Here is a 21859-nt window from a genome sequence, read left to right as displayed (position 1 = left end):
AAAATGAAACGCCGATATTCCAATACTAGCGGATAAGCATCCGTATTTCGATACTATCGCCGTTATCGTAAGCCTCTCCAGCTCCATGCGATCCTCCGCGACTCTTTCAAAGAAGGAGAATCTGTGGAGGGCAGAATTCGCGTGGAGAACAAGCCAACGGCTTAGAGAGTGGGCGCAGAAGAGGGCATAAGAATTATGCTGTCAGACCGTTGGCGCGATATAAACGTTGGACCGCTATTGATTTTAAGTAGTCGCTTAAATAGCGTCGTTCGGCCGTGCCGCCACAGCGTCGTCGGATGCATCGCACGCAAAGATGCGTTATCTACTTCTTTCTTCTCTCTTGCACATACTTATCTCCATACGCCTGCAAATCTCCATCCTCATCGAATACGATATTCGATGCATTCCGCATTCTCATATTCTTCGATCGTATTTACTTTTCCGCACGTTATCTTTACTTATTGTTCTCGATTCAGATTTTTATCGGAAATCATCCAATCAATGATTTATTGTCATATAAAATATACATAAAAAAATATCTGACCTTGCAGATTCGTTTTTTTTTTTCAATTTTATTGCAAAGCTTGGAAAGCGATGAAAGTCAAATTTACTTTCACACAACTGGGGAGAGAATGATGATATTTTTTATTCAAGTTGGTCAGAATCCGATAGATTTTATATATTTATATATGTTGTGCACATGTGGTTTATGGATTTTTGAAATTTTTTTATTTTTCTTGAACTAGAACGCGTATATAACTTTTAACCTTAACTTTGAAACAATATTTGACTTTGAAGATTTTCTCTCTCTTGATAAATCAATTCATAATTAACGTGTTGTGCACAAAAGAATGCGGTTGAAGTTTCTTCTTGTTTTTTTTTCTATCGGTCGATCAAATTTCAAGAACACCTATTTTTTTTGCATATCCCATCTTCCGACTACGCTCTCCAGTCGGCGTTCAAACTGTTTTATATCAATTTTACTATTATTTTTAAAACAAACAAAATAACGCGGTCGATTCTATTTATTTTCATAAAGCACTAAATGAAACGACGAAAGAAAGCGCAATTCTACGACTCTCTTCCGGAGCAATTCCGTAAGATTTATTTTCTCGTCACTTTGAATCGTCCCTTTTCTTTTTTTTTTCTCGAAAGAGAAAGGGAGAGAAAATAAAAGAGTGAGAGAGGGGGAAGGGGGGGGACACACGTACCGTCGCAATTTTGCCGACAACGGACGGGACAGATATCGATTCGAACGGCCAATTAGGTCTAAGAGGTCCTCCAGGGAGAATTTGTACACGACACACTACGAATCACTCCTCCATCTCGTCCACCGCCAACGTGTCATTCTTCTCGCCGCATAGCCAAATCCAGCCGTCTCTCTCTCTCTCTTTCTCTCTCTCTCTCTCTCTCTCTCTCTCTCTCTTTCCCCCTTCGTCTCTCTCATTCTCTGCCCAGATCCCATCTTTCTACGGTCGTGACTCTCTCATTTTCTGAATTATTTTTCCACGAGTCGTTTGCAGGGTCGAGACTCTGGAGACGGGGTGAAAAGAGCAAGGGGAAGAAAAAGAGAGATTCGTACGGTCGGCGAAGTCCGTATGCCACACACATCCCTCCATCTCGAATATATAGGCGACGACAATGCGACGATAGCGAGAAGGAGAAGGATACAAGGACACTGTGTGGAAGAAGACGGTATAAAGAAACGAGAAATACTCTGACCCGTATTCTTGCCTCTATCTTCACCGCCACATTTAGCGCACTAAGCGTGGCCATCGAAGTGTGTGGGCTTTAGGACCGATCCCTGGGACGTCCGTTAACCCCCAGCTTCGGGTTACCCGAGTCTGGAAATACGAAAGAATGGGATGTTTTCAATTATAGTGAATGATGATGAATAAAATATCTATTTTTTTTTCTTTCTCTCTGTTGCTTTCTTTGTAAATTTATCAGAGAAGATATTGTATTCTTTTTTGTGATTCACTCCAAGATCAAGAATGACTCACGCAATTCTTTTTCACCTCTTTCCGAGCAAATGTGAAGGAGAAAGATGGGAGAGACAATTGAATTATCATTAAAATTAATCGCCGTCCCGAGAAATCGTCGCTTATTTGTACAAGGATCGAATAGGCATCGCGTTTAGCGCCGAGTATGCGACCAGAATATGGGATCTTAGGAGACCACACGAATCTCGCTTGCCACGCGGACGGAATTCTACGATAGAATTCTACGATTCCGTAGCCGATATCGCGGTCGGGCCGACGGCGGCACCGGGCGCCAGAAACGCCGCCCTCCCTCCGCCCCGTAATCTGGCAGTGCATTTAACCACTTTGCGAAATAGCCGTATATCTCCCCGCTGTGACGTAGCATTCGATATGTCGAGAGTGCGGGATTCGGCGGTGAGATCGGCAGAACGCGGAGTGGAGGACGGGGGAGAAAGTTCCCGAGAATAAAGAGACGCGAAGGCCCTCGTAACGGGAGGGGTTGAGGGAACCCGGGGGTGACGAGTATAGCGACGACTACGATATGCGCCTGCCCCCTCCCCACCGTCATACCCGTTTAGGAATAGATGGTGTCCCCCGCCCCGCGACCAGGGTGGGGTTGCCCGGCGGTTGGTAGGGGATGGAAATGCTCCCGATTCGACTCGGCGTGGAAGGCGCACGAGCCGACCACCGCCATCGGGGGTTGGAAGTGGGGATTTGTTACAGGGAGAGTATCCCTAGGTAGCACAGGGGAGAGAAGAGACAGAGTGAAAACGCACGCGCGCGTGTGTATGTGTGTGGTGTGAGTGAGAGAGAGAGAGAGAGAGAGAGAGATAGATAGAGAGAGAGAGAGGGAGGGAGGGAGGGAAGGAGAGAGAGGATGGACGTCGGAGAATGTACGTGCGCGATTGTATGGTACGAGAAATGGTATAGGACTCGAATCATGATGTCGTGTGTGTGTGTGTGTGTGTGTGTGTGTGTGTGTGCGTGTGTGTGTGTGTGTGTATCCAATATACTGGGTGTTATAAAAGATTCAAGCAATAATGATGTTTTCTAGACTTCTAGACAATTTAGTCTTACTAAAAATTTCATTGATAATTTCATTACTCTTCTTTATGTTTCATCAACGTCAATCGCTTTGGTATTGAATCGTCGGAATTCTGCTATTTTGATTTTTTAAAACTTGTTGAGACTTTTAAAATTAAACAATACTCGGATCTTATTTTCAACCCTCGAATGAAGAATTCATTTCGATATCGCTTTGCGTTGCCGTCTCTCGAGTTCTTTCGATCACCCTGTAGCGAGAACGGAAGAAGGGTGCGCCCTACTTCGCGTCGGCGTTTTCCCTCCTGAGCGGCCCAGCGTATGCAACGGGACGGGGGAAGGGGGTGCCAAAGAGTGCGAGGGTAGAAACGCGGGGATGTTGGCGGGGTACGGATGTACGAACGTACGAACGGATGGACGGAGAGAGGACGACACGAGATGAAGATACGAGGAGAGAAGAGCCGCGTGAGAGGGTATCTCTCTGTTTCGCTGCCGGGAGTTTCGCAGTCTCGCATTTCAACGACGACGACGCCGAACGTCGCTGGTGTCGCCGTTGCCGTTTTTTCCCTCGAGCAAGGGAACGCGCGCGCGCATAAACGATAGATAGAAGCGCAAAGAAAAGGAGAGAAAGAGAGAGAAATATAGAGGGTGGGTGAAAGTGAGAAAAGGAGAAGGAGAACAAGGTGAAGGGGGGGGGGGCATTCTATCGGGGAGACGCTCGCGAACCCCCTCGTATGTTGGCCCCCGCGCGACGAGAGCAGCGTTACGCTCGGCTAGCACGACGGGGCACCTCGTGAGAATTCGGGTGTCAGGGGTGCTTCCGTAGTAGCGGCGGTGGTCGGTGATGTGAGTGGTGGCGGTGGCCCGGTGGTAGCGGTGGTAGTGTCGTCGCTAGTGGTAGTGGTGCGGTTACAGTCGATACGACGTGGCGGAGGCACCGAGGAACTTCTCGTCGGGAAACGACGCGAGTGATGCACGTTGGTGGAACGTAGATTTACGTAAGAACGGCGACGACAACAGCGACGAGAGCCTGTCCGCCTGCTCGTCTGCCTAGTAGTGACGTCGTATGTGCTGGTCGCGTGTGCGCACGTGTGACGCCGCCAATGGATACTCGACGAAGTACCTGATCGAAAATCCGAGGGGACGTCCTCGGTGGTTTGGGCTCGTCGAACGGAGCGCGCGCTGCTCGGAGAGCGAGGGCGAAGGAACGCAGCGAGTACGCGAGTACCGCGAAGGGTGCTGGGGAAAGGACTCGCGAATGGATGAGACAGGTCCGTTCAATTCCAATTTCTCTGATAGTTGGCCGCGGCGCGCAGGGAGGACTTCGAAAAACGGGTGGCTCCGTAAAATAAATTTCAAAGTGCGCGAGAGGAGCAGCAGCAAGTAAAAGGAGTATCGGGCGTAAGGAAGAGAACGCTAGGGTGGAAGGTGTAGACAAAAGGGGAGGAAACGAGAGAAAGAGATACGAGTGAACCTGGAAGGAAGGAGGATGGGCGTAAGATCAGTCCCGAGAGATTTTCCCGTGCGGGAAACGCTTTTCGGCCGTTGTTGAGACGACGCGAATCCCGTGCGTCGTCGGGAAAGCAAGTGTCACGACACAGAGAGAGGAAAAGAGAAAGAGGAGTCGAGTTGTGGAACGTCAAAAGTTTGCTACGACGACGGCGGCAGCGACGACGACGACGACGACGACGACGACGACGACGACGACGACGACGACAATAACGATCCATCATGGGGGTCTCGGTGTTCCTGCTGTACGCGGTGACGGTACTTGGCGTGGCAGCCAACGGCGACAATTGCGCTGACAAGTGTTCGTGTAAATGGAAAAGTGGGAAGCGCACGGTGGAGTGCGTGAATCGCGACCTGACTAGCATACCGGAATGGATCGATCCGGAGACCCAGGTGTTGGACATGAGCGGCAATAACATCAGCCACCTGCCGAACCAAATTTTTATACGCGTGCGGCTGATGAATCTGCAGCGTCTCTATCTGCGTGAGAGTCGTATCAGTCGGATCGACAACCAGGCTCTGGACGGCCTGACAAATCTCGTGGAGCTCGATCTCAGCAACAATCTGCTGGTCACAGTGCCGAGCCTGAGCTTCAGCCACACGCCATTTCTGCGCGACCTGGTGCTCGCGTACAACCCGCTCAAGCGGATCCGCTCGCACACGTTCAAGAATACGCCGAATCTGGTGAAGCTCGATCTGTCGCACACGCAGCTCGTCGAGATCGAGGCGAAGGGCTTCCGTGGACTGGAAATGCTCGAGAGTCTCAAGCTGAACAACAACGAACTGTCCACCCTGCACCCGGGCACCTTCGAGTCGCTCAGCAAAATCACCAGCATCGAGCTGCACGAAAATCCGTGGATCTGCGATTGCCATCTACGCGAAATGAAGATGTGGCTGGTGAAGCATAACCTGCCGACCATCGTGGCGCCCGTGTGCCACGGGCCGCAGCAGTTGGTTGATCGTGCCTTCACCGATCTCGGTATCGACGACTTCGCCTGCCGACCGATCCTGCTCATAGCCAGCCGTTACGCCGAGGCTACCATCGGCGAAAACGCCAGCATCGTCTGTCGCGTGAGCGCGGTACCACCCGCGAAAGTCAAGTGGTACTGGAACGGCCGGCTGTTGACAAATCACTCAGCCTTCAGCAGCTATCAGAAGATCCTTATTTTCGAGGAGGGCCAGTACAGAAAACGGAGCACTCTTATCCTCACCAACGCCCAAGAGGCGGACTCCAGTGAGTTCTACTGCGTCGCCGAGAACCCCGCTGGCTGCGTCGAGGCGAATTTCACCCTGCACGTGTCCCTGAGAACGGCAGGCATGTCGACCCTAGGCTCGGGTCAGATCGCGGGCATATCCGCTGCGTTGGTGGTGCTCATACTTTTCATCCTGCTTATCATCCTCGTGCTATTCATTCGCTTGCGTAGAATGCCGCTGAAGGACATGAAATCCTCGGTACCGATGGAAGCGGCGTCCAGCGATGGTGTCGGCGGCGGCGGCGGCGGCGGCGGCGGCGGCGGCGGTGGCAGTGGCGGCGGCGGTGGTGGTGACAACAACCCGCCGTCCGCGACCTCGACCACTCGCAGAAAACACGAGGAGATCGAGACGACGTCGTTCGCGGAATCGAAGCCGCCCGCGTCGCTGCATTTGAGCTACGTGCAGAGACCGCACGCGGCCGTGGTGCAGGAGAGCGAGTACAGCACGATCAGCCGTTTCGACGACCAGAATCAGCCCGCGGTGGCGGCGATGCCGAGCGCCGGGTGCTTCTCGTCGACGACGTCCTTGATGCCGATCGATAATCCGGATCTCATCAGGGACACTCGGCGCGGTTCCACCGAGGACATCACGCCTTACGGCGTCGCCGATTACGGCCGCGTCGAGGCGTTGGACGACGCCGGCAAGATGCTCTACACCAGCTGCCTGTGGGAGGCCAGGGACACCTGCGGGAGGACGTCCGCCGTTTCGGCGAGCGCGTACCCATCGAAAGAGCAACTCGCGGTGGTCGCGCCGGTCGTCGAGCAATTCCCGTCCGGCGCGAAGCAGATGAGAGTCTGGCAGAAGGGCGTCCCGGTGCTGCCGCCGGTCTCGGCGCTCAAACGCGTCCTGGGATCCACGCGCAGTTCACCCGACGAGGGTTATCAGGAGGGCACCGGCACCGACGTCTAGGTACCGCTACTTCATTACTGCGACGCCCGGCACCGTTATCTGGAGCTACGTAGGAGACACCAGGAGGACAACACCGATTGCTAAGGAAGGAATAAAGGGGAAGGAAAGAAAAGAAAAAAAAGAATCGTCGTCCTCGCGAGTGCCGGACGGGCGGTAGTGAACAGTATGAAAGAATGTGTCGGACGAATCTCACGTTTAAGTGTGATCGCGTCAGTGCGATGATGACCGATGATAACGCGCCATTATTGTTGCGCTCGGACTACTTGGACTACTTCGCTCGATGGACAAAAACGTTACGCTCGCGATCGCGTTTGCGTATAGTGATCGAGGATTACGGTATTATACCGTAATCGCGTCTAATTAAGATATCATGCAAGTCGGCAAGTGCGACGATACTCTGCAATCGGGAAGGTACGGTACAGTTGTAATCCGTGTAATTTACACGGAGCCATAGACACGAGTAACGCACAGCCCACCCCTAAAGACTGCCATAACTAAAGTACACGAATCGAATATCGCTAGGCATATGCAAGGAGCTTTCGCGAGGTCGATGAACGGTCGCGAATCGTTAGAGACTGACATCATGACCATCCATGATCGTGTATAATACTTCGCTACGTTTCATTCGACGCGAATGAGCTGACTCACACTGGTTGACTGTATTAAAGGTCATCGCGTGCGATTCTCGAGCCGTAGGCAAAAACGACGACTGGACTCTCTCGCCAGAGCCCATGCTCGTCGCAACAAACGTCTGCATTTGTAGTGGTGCGATTCTTCGACGGTAATTAATAATATACAGTTAGAGATGCCTTGTGCGCGGTACATGTGATGCGACCAGTTGGCAGACGTTTGATTTCCATTTGTACGTGTCGAGGATTGCCTCCAGTGTTCAATATCGACGATGTTAACTTGTACAGGATGTCCCGAGAAAATGGTCAATGTTCGAAAAATGACAATGTCTCTCAAGCTTACCCCGAATAACAGACGGTTAGCTCATGGAAGAGTTTGCATTTAAAAATATGTAGATGTAGTGATCGGTAAGAAGATTTTTATCATTATCTTCGAATGTGTGAAAATTATACGTATCTTTAATTTTGCATTAATCTCTCGAAAATTTTAACCGCAAGCTCGACGAGAATCTAAATTTAGATATAGGTTAATTAAAATTCTCTTATTCTCAATTCGTCATGATTGACACTATTATCTTTCAAAATATTGGCCTTTCTCCTGGAAACATTCTGTGTAACGCAGCAATGGAAGATCAGTCGATCGCATTAAACGGAAGGCGATGTCTCGCCCACATGCGGAAATGCATACGGAAAGTGCATACACACGACGTGCACCAAGTCAGGGATGAGGAAGTGACGATGCTACGCCGGCCACGTCAGTGTCTGGGCGATCGTGCAACACAATATCGACGGGTAATACATTTATAACGGCTAAGCCAAATCGGGAGTTTGCGTCAGATAAGAGGCTAAAAATCTCCCGAATAAAAATTAGATGACTCTTCTTGAGACGATAACGGGGAGAGAGCGGAAGACAGCAGTGCACGTTTCCGATAACGGGGACGACACGTAGAATTGTATAGGAAACGAGAAACGACGCTTATAAGCTACGAAGTATTTCTCGCAAATTTTTTCTAGTCAATTCGAGAAAAGAGAAAGAGAAAGAACGGGAGGAAAAAAAAAGAGAAATGGAAACGGATCACGACGGAATTATTTATTCGGTGGGGCGGGAAACTCGCGCTGGCAAAATGGCGTGTTCTCGATTAGAAGGAATACGTGAGGTAGTCTCGTTGAGTCAACGTTGGGTTATTCCGTCGAAGCTTCGGTCGACAAACTCTCACGATTACGGGTCGGCGAGCCTATATTGTTGCTTCGAGTGGCCGGTCCGAGTGGCTCTCGTGTCCAAGACGAAGCCTCGCGAGAACGATCGAGCGAGGGATACGGCGCAGAGGCGGATGCTGCCCTGGATCCATACTCACGAACACACGTTCCTCGATTCGATCGCAATCGCAGTCTCTTGGTGAATAATACCAATTTTTTTCGAGTATACTAAATTCGTTATATTTTTGACTGATATAAAATTTATTTCCTAACTCTCGTTATTACGACTCAATTGAATTTTTTCCTTCATTTAACATTAAATTTTTTAATAATAATTCATCGTAACGCGTGACGCACAAGGATAATTTATTTTATATGAAGACATGTACAGGATTATATTAAATTTGTATAACACAAATGTGCAACACATGTCAATCGATAATATTGATGACGTTTGATATTGAAGCTTAAGACTTTCAACATTGATGAAGTGCTATTTGCGAATACGTGTGTCGGTGACGGTGAACCCAAAGTATATGTAGGTCTCGATCGTTGTCTTTTTGCACGTGCAGCAGGGCCACTGGAATCAATTACATAAGACTGCGATAAGTCCGTAAACCAATCGCGAGCGAATGTATACTATTGCTCAATCACTAAAGCTGGATTTCGCAATTGATTGGTTGGCTTATACCTAACGTTAGTATCTTACGTAAGTGAGGCTTTGTCGATCCACGCATTCTACGGTAAACCGTAGTCTGTCAAGTTGGATTACTGTGCTCCTACAGGGATAATTTTGTGTCACATTAAATGATCATCTCAGAGAAAACTATCGAATGTTCGACAAAATTATCGATAGATAACGTATCTCCGAAGAATCTACGGTCATAAAATAATATCTACGGTCATAAAATACGTTCTAAAAAAAGAAATCTTTACAGCAACAGAGCAATCCTTGTATCGTTATATTTTTGCTTTCTATCCATCGACTTTCGATGGATATCTTTGATGTATTGCGCATTGCGTATATTTCTAAATTTAGTTTATTTCTTTTTCGAGTAATAAAAGTAATCATGTTTCTTCAAATTATTTATAACTTGAAAAAGGTTTACGTTCTTACGCCAATGGACGATGTAACGACAAAGTTACGAGCTACTTTCTCGGAGCCACCAATTTATCCCGGAGGCATTTTTTTTTTATCTCTGTAAGGGAGGTAAGCTAACTGATCTGACGATAAGTCAAAATGGCCAATAGCGAGTTTCATTCGATCCCGCATCTAAAGTGTGTCGACGTGCGTTCATTTTGTATGCCGTATATAAGCATGTACCCGTGGCGTGTGCGTGCCTGTGTGTGTGTGTGCGCGCGCGTGCGTGCGTGCGTGCGTGCGTGCGTGTGTGTGTGTGTGTGTGTGTGTGTGTGTGTGTGCGCGTGTGGTGTGTGTGTGTGTGTGTGTGTGTGTGTGTGTGTGTGTGTGTGTGTGTGTATGCGCGTGTGCGTGGATGCGAGTGCGGACGCGTGTGTTCCGTGCGTGTTGCGCGTACACGTTTTCCGTTCGTCGAAAAAGCACGCGGTCGAGATAGCGCGCGCGCGAATTCGGCGCTTTGCGTTTATCACCGATTGTTCTATAGCGTATCGCGCGGAACGACCGGTTTTTTTCTCTGCTCAATGATCTCGAAGCCATATCCGTCATGTCGAAAAAAATAGCGCCCCGAAAATAGCGCTCGCGGTTATCACGGACGATACATGTCGCGTGTACACACAGGACTGAACCACTCTCTCGGACTTTTGCATTAATTCTTATATAACTGGAAAAAAGAGGGGGCGAGAGTAGAAGACATACGCGTGACACGCAAGTAAACCGACTGACTACGTGAACTCCGATTGTACTGAATATTCTAAGGGCAATCACAGAGATTACGGGACCTTTTCTATCTGACAATTTCTATTTTCTGTTGCCCGTAATTAAAAGTCGTGGTAATTAACGTGGCTTTAAGTGACGGGAGAAAAATTCATAGGGACACAAAGCGAGCGACAACAATTACGTTGCCTTTCAAACGACTACCGTTTTAGCTACCATTTTTTTTTTACGAATGTGTGATATATACAGAAAACGAGATGATGATCTTCGTAGTTAACGATTCATTTTTATAATTTTGACATTATTAACAGAACCATATCTCTTTCTTCATTTACTTGTTCGTCTAGGTTTTAATTGCTATCTTATCGAACAAACGGATTACAAATAATCGATTTCCCCATTTTTCCCCTTTTTAGTTCCCTCGGAAATTTCGTTTCGTAACAATTTCGATTTGAGGAATGCGCCGTTATCCAATCCTACCTATCATTCGTAGCGATTCGCTCGTTAATCTACGCGAACCGAATTCGTCCTCGAAAAAAATTCGTTTGAAACTTCCTACGTGCAGTTTCGCTTATATATATACGCGACGCTCGAAAAAAAAAGAAGAAAAAATTGTACGATATACAAGTTCGCGAATTTTTTCCGCTTTGCGGATATCGTTGCGCGTTACCAAACTCGTTCATCTTAGAGCGGTGGTTACGTTTCGCAAAATCGCAATAAAATACGGACTGTCTGAAAATGTCGCGTTCCTTTCTCAACTTTTACCCGCTTGTTTAAAATGTTGCTCTCGAGCATTTTCGCGTATACCGGCATGTCGATCGTTCAAAGAAGCCGAGAGTCAACTGTTGCGTGCAAGTGAGTCTTTATATCTGATTTCCGCGAGTTTTTTTTTATACCTCTCTCGATCGACGTGGCACACAACTGAGTAACGTCGGTTCAATATACGCAACGATAACACCCGTTGTTGTCTACGTAGCGACTATAAGGCACGTGAGGTCTAGAACCTGTGCAAACTCGATACGAGTCATATTGATCGGAGAAATGCGACATTAATTGCGATCTGCTGTCAAAATCAAAGTGCGAATCTTCGGGGTGTAGTCAATATCACGTGCGTTAATATCACGTATTATTTAACAAAAATTTTTACAAAGTACTTGTTGGATGATATAATCCGGCAAAGCAGGATTTATATATACACGCATACATACATAGAGAGATCACACGAACGTCGTAATACTGTCATAGGAAAAATTAATCGTTTATGAAATTAGGACGCGATAAAAATCATGTTACGAAGAATTAACACGTAACGAGATATGTTAAACATGTATGCTGTCGAGCAAAAAGATCAATATTCTAAACATTGGGAGATTTGATTTGAAATTTTATTCCGCGAGAAAATCTCTTTCAATGCTAAGTCCCCGGTGGTCACAGAAACTACCTGAGTAATCCTTATTGATTTGTTCTCTTGAAAGTTTTGCGCTCTGAGAATGATTCGATAATAAAACTTAGCGAGTACGCTTAGAATAATGCTGTTTCGTAGACTCACCGTGGACTTTGATTTTCACTTTTCCAAATAAATACAGGGACGTTCTTCGTTCGTTAAAATTTTTTTTTCTTTTGAAAAATAAACGATCGTGTAGTTAATTATTGACACGTGGCGTGCGATATTGCGTGAGACGAAACTTTTGTTGTGTACACGAATGCCTTATTCGTAAATACGGGCAGATCACGATTTTATATTTGTTAATGAGAATAACTTATCGAATAATTTATTCAAATTGTGTTCAACATTTCTACGTGCTATTTCGCACACGATATCAGATTAACGTTAAAGTTTTATTATGACATTTTCTATAATTTATTATCGATTAATTTAATACTGTGACAACAGCTTAGAATAAATTAAAATATATTTAACGGTAATAAAGCATGAATAAACATTAGTTATATGAAGCTATTTTAACTTTTAATGTATAATTAAGCTCTTAATCCAAGTTATGACAACATAAAGCTCAATTAAAATTAAACTACAAACGAAAGTTTCGTTAATATTATTCGATTTATAGAGAGATGGTATTATAAATTCAAACATATACGCATGTGACTTCTCCTTCTTTTTTCTTTCTATGACTGACAGAATAACACGATCCTTCTAATTGCAAAGTATTGATAACGCGATTACGTATTTGCATATTTTTACGAGAAAATATATTTGAAACACTGCCGTGAGAGGGGGGACGGGACTGCGCGAGACGAGCGTAAACAACCCTGTGCACATATTTTCTCACTTCTTAAGGTAATTTCGCTCACCGAAAGAAGCTTCGCCCCTAGCGTGAAAATATACTTTCGCGACCGCACAACGTTCGACGCCGGGTTTTCGTAAAATTTACACACCTCGAATTTTCGTACCTTCGAAACCATATAGACGTTATATTAACATAATGTTACGCAGCGACGAATTTAGAATATCCTGGGCGTGAGACGAGGTATATTTCGAGCCCTTCAAAAAGAAGATATAAAATAAATCAGATGAATTTTATAGGTATATATGTGTACTCTATCGTAAATATTTTTAACTAGAGTTTATAAAATTGTTATAATGTTTTAATGTTTCTTATTGATGTGGCCAAGACCGGCCGTATAGCTTTATTGTCTAGGCCAAAGTTTGCATCAGTTGTTACGGGTCGTTATTATCCGAATATCGATACAACGTTTCCGATGGCATTTCCCGTTGTTGTGTATCGTGACGTAACAAACGAGTACCGTCTGTCTTAACAATTGGCAGCAATAAATTGTAGTAACTACCAATCGACCGAGAAGTATTTTAAATTGAAGCGATAGCGGGACAAGTGGCATGTGCGAGAATGAGAGAGAGAGAGAGAGAGAGAGAGAGAGAGAGAGAGAGAGAGAAAGAGAGAGAAGGAATCAGAAGACAAAGTGTTAATTTTGCTGAATCCGTGAAGTTTTGTACATAGACAATAATGTACAATGAGTTTCATGGTGGAAATAATGGAGAACAAACTGATTGTGAACTATTTACGGCACCTGATAATAACGATATGTACCAGTAAGATGGACACGGTAGATAAAAGGGAAGATATTTACTCGCAGTGACTTCGCACACACGAACAGGTGTGAGTGATAAGTGTTTTCTACAATTTCGAAGTACGCGCAGTAAATTAATTATCGTTATATATAGTATATATAGCGCGTCACATTGTTAATTTTGTATCCTGGTGAAGTAACAAGATTAACTTTTAATCCGACGTGTTCTTTTTAACTTAATTAGAGAAGATGTGGAGAAAAATGAAAAACAAATGAAAACAAAGGCTTTCTGAATTTTGAAATAAACATAATTTTTAAAATAGTTTTTTTTTTTAAGGACACTAGAATTTGCATTTTAAGGTAAAATTAAATTTTAAGAGATTCTAAATCGATTTTAAATACACACAACTGCCAGATGCGTAATCACGGATTGAGGGTTAATTTCAATTTGTAATGCGTGACGTTATCTTCTTCAATTTGTTGAAAAGAATAATACAGATATCCGATAATATGTATTTAATATAACATCTATTTATAGATATCCAGTTGTTACATAAATAACGTTCACGAAGCTGCGATGTATTTTTGGATGGAGGTAACCGAATGAATTTTCTGATACAAGTACTCAGGTATGAATAGGATTGTCAGAGATTTTGCATACGTGATGTTGCTCTAGATTTCAGAGCGACACGAAGATAATGGCGTTATGTTTTTGAAATTTGATTTCTGTAGTTTTACAATTACGTTTCAAAAAATGAGAAGAATAAGAAAATTAAAAATAATATCTGTTGTTGAAAATAAGAGGGAAGGAGATCGACATCCTTATTTATGAAATAAAAATTTTCATCTTTACGCAATCTATGTAGTTCCTGTCTTTCGAAGGAAGAAAAAAAATCTGGCAATCCTGAGCACGAAGAAAGGCTCCAAGATACGCATCGACGTAACGCGTCGACCTCGGCCTTAAAAGCTGCACTTTGTACAATTAGACCGAGTGTTACAAACCGCGTTGCCACGACTCGTAACCGGCTATGTGCTCCGTGTTAACGCTAGTAATAACATTAATGAGTAACTCTTTAACGTCCGCTCTCAACGAGCGGCACTCGGGCACGCGAGTCCTGCGAAAAATCCTCGCTACAGGTTGTTGGTTCCGCTAATAACCTGTGCGGTAACACATCCGTTATGCGTCATCCTTATTACGAGGAATAGACATCCGTATGTATACAATCTGAGTTTCCTGTTTCCCCTCCCCCCCCCTCTCCCACCCCTCTATCAATTTTTTATCGTAGTTTTAAAGCGCTGAGCGCATATCTACGCTTCTATTGCGGACAATAAAAATTTCGGTTTTAAAGATAATAGGGCGTCAACGGCGTCCACAGGCTATTGTTTGAAACAATAGTATCGCGTACATATGCGCTCCGTCCGAAAGGATATCACATACAGTTGTACGTATCCATCGCGACACATCAGATGTAATCCGAAAACCGGATGAAAGGAAGAAACGTAAATCTCGCGAAAATCGCGGAAAAGCGATAGAGTTGCCAACGAGATTGTTTTACAGAGTCTTCAGATTTGACAAAAATGTAAATCTCTGCGAGCTTGAAATTTTTTATACGTTCTCCACATACACATATCCACACGTTTACATATCTCCATCTGCGTTTCTCATATCTACATTTTTACACGCGCTCACATATCCGCGTTACATATCCATGTGATAAGTAGTTTCTCGAAACGTCCTAGCTCGAAGCGAACTTTGTTACCGAATTAATCTCAATTTTTGTCCCCAGAGCGGAATCGATGCGTTGTTGGCAACCTCAAAAAGTGTGAGCAGAGAACATTAATTATATATCCTGCGTGCACGCGTGTACATATGTGTGTGTGTGTGTGTGTGTGTGTGTGTGTGTGTGTGTGTGTGTGTGTGTATGCGTATGTAGGTATGTATGTAGGTATGTATGTGTGCATCTGCCTATAAACCGAGTGCTCGTGCGTGTAAGTTATAAAGAATTCGAACTTAGTTTACGACCCTTAAGACGTGCCCGCTAAAGAGGGCAATCACTTTTAAGGATGTTAACGATGTACAAATGTGTAATTTAGTGTCGCAGGAAGAATCCGTCTAACGGCGCGGTGTATGACGACGAATATATAAGAAAAATAAACGAGAAAAAAATATATAAAAATATTTCTTTTATTTTACGAGTACGAGACGAAGGGCGCGCGTACGATTGCGACTGTTTAGAGGGCATAGGCGTATCTATATTTCCAAGATTACATACACTTTTTTGAAGGTATACATAAATAGAGCAGAATAAATCGTTCAAGACGGAAATTGTTGGTAAAAGAAAGAAAAAAGAGAGAAAGAGAGAGAGAGAGAGAGAGAGAGAGAGAAAGAGAGAGAGAGAGAGAAAGAGAGCGCGCGTGCGATACGCTGTCATAAACTCACATGTACGGTAAAATCATGTGCTATAACGACAGTTGTCGAAATAAAATTTTTTTCGATCGAATTGGTGGTTTTGTTTTTCCTATCCAACGACCAGTTTGTATTTATAACGCATAAAAGTGTCGCTTCTCAAGATGGAAAAGTATAAAATTGATAAAATGCGATAACGTTTGAAAGTATATTAAAAAATATATTAAAAAATAAATATAAAAATCCTAATACATTTTTAAGTAGCAGATTGATGAAAAGAAGAGAAAGATTATTGACTTTGTCGGCGTATAGTTATTTAAAATGAACGGTGATTACATTTTTATTCATGTTCAATAATTACTTATTTGACTGATCCGTATTTCAAATTTAGTGAGTAAAATACGGCAGATTAATCCGCAGCAATTTATATAATATATGTTTTTAAATCTTTTTGCAAAATATAATATATAATTTTGCTGCATAATGTTTAATCGTTTTTACTTCTGGAGCTTAAAAGCGTTTACGAATTTAATTTTAAACGCATCGGATTATAAACCTAAAATAGCGATTATAAATTATACCATATATTGAAAAGGAATCTCGATAATTCTGATGCACTCTATCATAAACATTTTGTTGAAAATTTCATATTACAATCATTTTCATACGTTTATTTTCTGGCGCGTTAATAACCATAAATGTCCGCAGGCACGTGTGTTAACACGCATGTCGATATGCCGTTATTGTCATTGCGTTTATCCGTTGACATTAAAAAGAGGCATTGAACGAGATGTGGGCGAGTCGTGAGATTTCGAGCGACTGTCAAACAAATCCCCGGGAACGAAGAGCGGAGAGATAGATCGAAGACAGGCAGGACGATGGTGCTCTTGACGTTTGACGAGGAGGAATCCCCTATCCGTCATTAGTATAAGCGGCACTTTATCAATAGAAAGAGGGTCATCTCGTGTCAGATCGATTCGCCTGCATTTGTCAAAGTGAGAAATTATGATGGGACTCGCATACATATATCATGCAAAAGGATCGCGTGAAAATTCAATTGGAAAGCATTTCACGATGTATAATATGCGAGTAATGTGTTTGAAGGGATACGTCGAATAGTTTTGATATGAGCAGGTAACGAAAGGAAACCAGCGAAAACGAGAGAAAATTACTAAAATTAAATTAGTTACAAAGGAAACGTCACGTTGAATGTAAAATCTAAAGTGGAATTCACCCTGCAATTTTACATGTATCTAATTACGTGCATAATTAAAATCTCGAATCGCGGATTACAGTTATTAAATCAGCCAATTTACATCAAAATACATCTCTACTACTCATTATTGTGTTTGCGAAAACACGAGAGGTATTCGTATGTTATTAATCTTAATTCCACAACTGTCTCTTTTGCAATCCGTTAAATTATATATTATATTACATATAATTTTTATCGCGGATTACCACGTTGCGTGAGTGGAGTGTGTCTCAAAATGGATTTTAAGCAAATATACGGACTTGCAATTCCACAGCAAGGACGCGATAGCGCTCGCCGGATTTCTGGCCGAAAACGACGCAGCCTGATTGAAACCTGAACGGCCGAATTGCATCCGGCGACACGGGCGTTGCATTCTGAAATTTCATATCCAACAATCGCGTTATAGCAACAATGCCTTGATTGGTATCATTCTATCTGTGCCGTCTGTCCCGCGTTTCTATTTGTAACAAAAAATCAATATATCCGCATGATGCTCTCTGTTCCCCCGCGCGTCAATCCTCCATTCCCGCCCTCCATTTCCCGCGCTCTCCTTTACTCCTGATCTTTACATGGATAGTGGAATTATTTTTTATCCGTATATACGTATACACCTCTAACAGGATGGACGCGGTGTTCGGATAAACGACAAATGCGCGAACGTGTGTTTTAGCATTAGATTTAACAGTATCGTGCGTATTCAAGGTTTTTTTCGAGTGAAAAAGCACGACGGCTGTAAAAGCTGCCACTGCATTGTACGACGATAAAGAGAGAGAAAGAGAGAAAGAGTGAAAAAAAAAAAACAATATCGTTTGAAAGGGCAATCGGTTATTATTTTCTGTACTACCTGTGATGTATCGGGTATCGATTGTGTGTTAGTAGAAATACCGTTATCTGCGTCTACGAGACGGGAAAGCTATTGTTTCTGGTGTTAACCGTAATAGTGCCGTACTCATGTGATTGTATATAATATTTGTACTTGCATCGCGAAAACGCGCGGTGGCACGATAACGATGCTTCGCTCGCGATAAATACACGCAACATTTCCCATGGAAGCAAAGCGATCGTAATGAAGTGAATCATATTTCATATAGTATAACAAGCTCGTCAAGAATTATGAAATTGAAAACGTCGGAAGAATATCAAAACTTTTCTTTTAAAAAGGCACATGTATGCCAAGACACAGGGACCGATGTGCCATTCATTCGCGTGGCTCGACCGGTTCTTCGGCGAATAATGAAGCTTAATGCATTTGATTAATTCGTCCCTTCGCGAGACTCCAAGAGTCGTAATAACCGTCGAGTATTCCTTGTTATACCCTTGTTATATTATGTTTCGCCTTTCGCCCTAATTCCGGACAAAGTATCCGCTTCACCATTACACCGCTGCATCTTGGCAGCGACTCCAATTCCGCAGTGAGACATTTCCGCACCGAAAAAAGTGCATATATCGCGCGACGCCGAAATGCACACGTAAAAATGCACGCATTTTTCGTCTCTATGCGCCGAGAGAAACTTTGAACGCGGGATGCGGAACTCCGAAACGTCATTATTGCAGCTTTAGCACACAGCTCGCGGGAGTAAACACGCGTGTGCACACACGTATTAACGGGCGCGGCACTGGTCGAGCGTACCGGGAAAACGACACATTATTTTCCGCGAATGGTAATCGCGGATTCAGCCGCGGTCTGAAAATGCGTATCGTACGGTCTTCATAATACGACCGCTACCGTGAGCCATTGCGCCGCTCGCAATTCTGACCTGTCTCGTATTTTAGGTCAGACTCTTCAGGGATAACGCGATGTATGCACGCCCATGTTATTTGAAAGAGATATGTACGTATGCATTTCTAATGCTAATATGAAATTTCGGATGGTCCGTCATGATATTACACACATTTTACGTCAAATCTAATTTATTACGATAAATGGTAATTAAAGAAAAACAAAATAAGTAATAAAATAAATTGTTTTGCATTTTTATTTCAGATGATAAAAATTATATTTCAATTATAAAACCTTTGCGTAAATTCTGTATCTGTCAATGGTGTCGATTAAGAAAATATAGAAAATTTTCTCGGCTTTCTCGCAAATAAGCGAAAATAGAGAGAATTTGTAGTAGCCTTTGGATGGAGCCTTCCGCAATATGATTCCGGCCTCTTTTTCGTTTAATCGCTCTCTGCTATTCTCGCTGATTAACCGGATCTCATGTTAATTAGACGCGAGTGGAGCTACATGAACGACTGGCAATTATTATTTACGCGCGTCGCTCTTTTTCACGCTCTCGCGTGTTAGCTCGGGTTGCCTCCGCTTCGAATTTACTTTGCGCAATTACCCATGGGTCTGTTCCTGAAATATCGCGTTCTCGTCCACGTTTTGCTTTTAATTTCGTGTCGAGCCTCCGCCCGCGTTAGCGCGCGGTTATCCTTGGAGGGCGATATTCATTTTATTAAGCGCGCGTGCGCCGGGCATCGCGGCGTGCTAGGGGAAAAAAAAGGGGAGAAAAAGAATGTGGAAACGAGAGAAAAGAGGAGGAAAATTTAAACGCGTGTGGGATCTTTTTGCGAGGCTCCTCCTAAGCCCGTATTTTATCGTCCGACGTTCAAATTCGCGTGTCCGTAATTCGCACGTTACTACGTAATCTCGGGGATGGCCCGCGGTCTTATAACAGACTGATTCGCGATCGAAGATATCGCATCGCTCGAAGAACCGCTTGCTGAACCGCCTAAGATAAAGCGCCGCTGCAATTAAGTCTCAGGTAACACCGGCAGAGTTTTTTGAGTGCAAAGTTTGAGTATCGTTAATTGGCAAACGCCGTGGTTTGCTGTGCTACCGTAGACGTGTATACCTTCTAAATACCTTTCCCTCTTCTGGGTCACTCGCGAATCCCGCGCGATACGATAAAGTTTTGCTCCGAAACCAATTTAAGAGGCGAAACTTATACGATAATATCAGCCGAAACTCATTTGACAGTGTTAAGGCCATTTTTTCACATCGAATCCATTACATACATTTTCTTAACTCATGGTATCCAAAAATACACATTTACATTTACGCAAGCTTATCTAAACGATTTGCTCGATGCAACTTTTATGTTTATTTTTCCCTAACTGCCAAATGTTAATTCTAAAAAGATAAAAGATTATTTTAATTTAATGTTAAATTAGCGTTATTTTAAAGTATTATTCAGATGATTACGATTTTACATGATATTTCGATGAAAACGTTATTAATTGCCAAAATCGAACTTACATAAATTTTAATAAACATATAGAATTTTGTAACCGTGCATTAAGCATGCATTATGTAAAATTACACTACTTTAAAAGCTACGGCTGCTTTGAAGTGATACGCAAATATATTTAAAAATATCCACGATTGCGTGTAATGCACTTTGCGCGATGCGCCTATGCACGGATGATATTTACAGATGTCATCGCGCGCTTACCTTTTTCCGGAATAACGATAAGGGAGCGCGAGAGTGGTGGAGAGTGGGAGTATTATGAAAAATCTCGTTTTAAAGTCCGCCAGGAGCCGTACCTGTAAATTAAACTTTAATCAAAAATTCCCGCGTAGCAAAGAATAGCCCGAGACCGAGTTGCGCTCTTGTAGTGAACCATGGCTCCGTTGGGCATACCACGTTGGGGAAAAAAAGTACCCCGCCCCCTTGGTTCGCTCGGCATCTTTATCGAATGTGAATTTCAGATCGGGTCGACGGGCATGTCCTGCGTAACCAATTATTTTCGCTTGCAGGATTAGAAATATATTTTCGGGCGCGATATCAGTAATATACGGGTTAACGTCGCTTCCAATTACCGCGCGGTTGGTCGATTAATTCCATTTCCTCTAATAACTACATCGAACCCACGGGCATGTCCCGCTTGCATCCGAAATCGAATCACCGCGCGTCGGCAGTCAATCCATCGCGTCAATTTCTAAGTGATTGCGTGTCGATACGCTCGATTAGTCAACCGAAATTCGGTGACAGCTTCGCGGTGGAACGTGCGAAATCGATGAGGAAAAATTTCAAGTCAATTCCGCTGTCTGGGATTCATCCCCGCCGCGACTACAGCAGATATCGACGTCTAATGCATAGTCATTTTATGTGTCCTGCAGATATTTATATAACTTATACATATCCTATGAACATTATCATATATACAACTATAGTAACTTTACCTAAAAAAATATTGGTTTTATTAAGCTTATCAATTAAGCAAATTAAGTTTTATAACGCTCTTTTATTCTAATTACTTTAAATTAAATTGGTCATATTTAATGAAAATATTTAAATCCAATTCCAGCCTAATGACTAACATTAGCGAAACGATTGAAATGATATATTTAACCATTCAATTAATCGTAGTCGCAGAGCTTACGAGCGTCCGCCATGATGGTCCGCGATAAGAAATCGCCTCTCTCCATTTCACATTTTACATGGTACATTTTCATCAGGCGGCGCCGTTTAACGGTTCAAAGAAGTTTGCGCAAACGAGTGAAATTACTTCAAATTTCCGTACGGAATAGCGGCCGGGAATAACGGAGGAACGTTACGCGGCGGTACTACGTTAACACAGATGTATGAATTACTGTCACGTACCGCGAAGGTTTTCTGTACGCGATGCGTAATTTGTACCGCTGCCTGTGCTTCGTCGTGAGATGAATAAATCATTCGCCACTTATCACGCGGAAACTTTCGAACATGTACACACATACATACATATACACACGTACATGGACACAACACACAACGTCGTTGATCCCGCACGTTGGTCGCT

At 43.7% G+C, this 21859-nt stretch overlaps 1 protein-coding gene across 1 annotated transcript; it reads left to right on the top strand.

Annotated features, from left to right (window-relative positions):
• The first annotated feature begins 3193 nt into the window (after positions 1–3193).
• LOC105432569 (leucine-rich repeat, immunoglobulin-like domain and transmembrane domain-containing protein 2) lies at positions 3194–9420 on the top strand. The gene has a single exon (XM_011647428.3). The coding sequence runs from the start codon at positions 4755–4757 to the stop codon at positions 6693–6695; it is 1941 nt and encodes a 646-aa protein (XP_011645730.2). The 5' UTR covers positions 3194–4754; the 3' UTR covers positions 6696–9420.
• The last annotated feature ends 12439 nt before the right edge of the window (positions 9421–21859 follow it).

Source organism: Pogonomyrmex barbatus, unplaced genomic scaffold (assembly GCF_055798465.1).
Source record: "Pogonomyrmex barbatus isolate J1 unplaced genomic scaffold, ASM5579846v1 scaffold10, whole genome shotgun sequence".
NCBI classification, from domain to species: Eukaryota; Metazoa; Arthropoda; class Insecta; order Hymenoptera; family Formicidae; genus Pogonomyrmex; species Pogonomyrmex barbatus.
The sequence above is the reverse complement of the archived record's forward strand: the minus strand, read 5'-3'. Positions and strand labels throughout refer to the sequence as shown.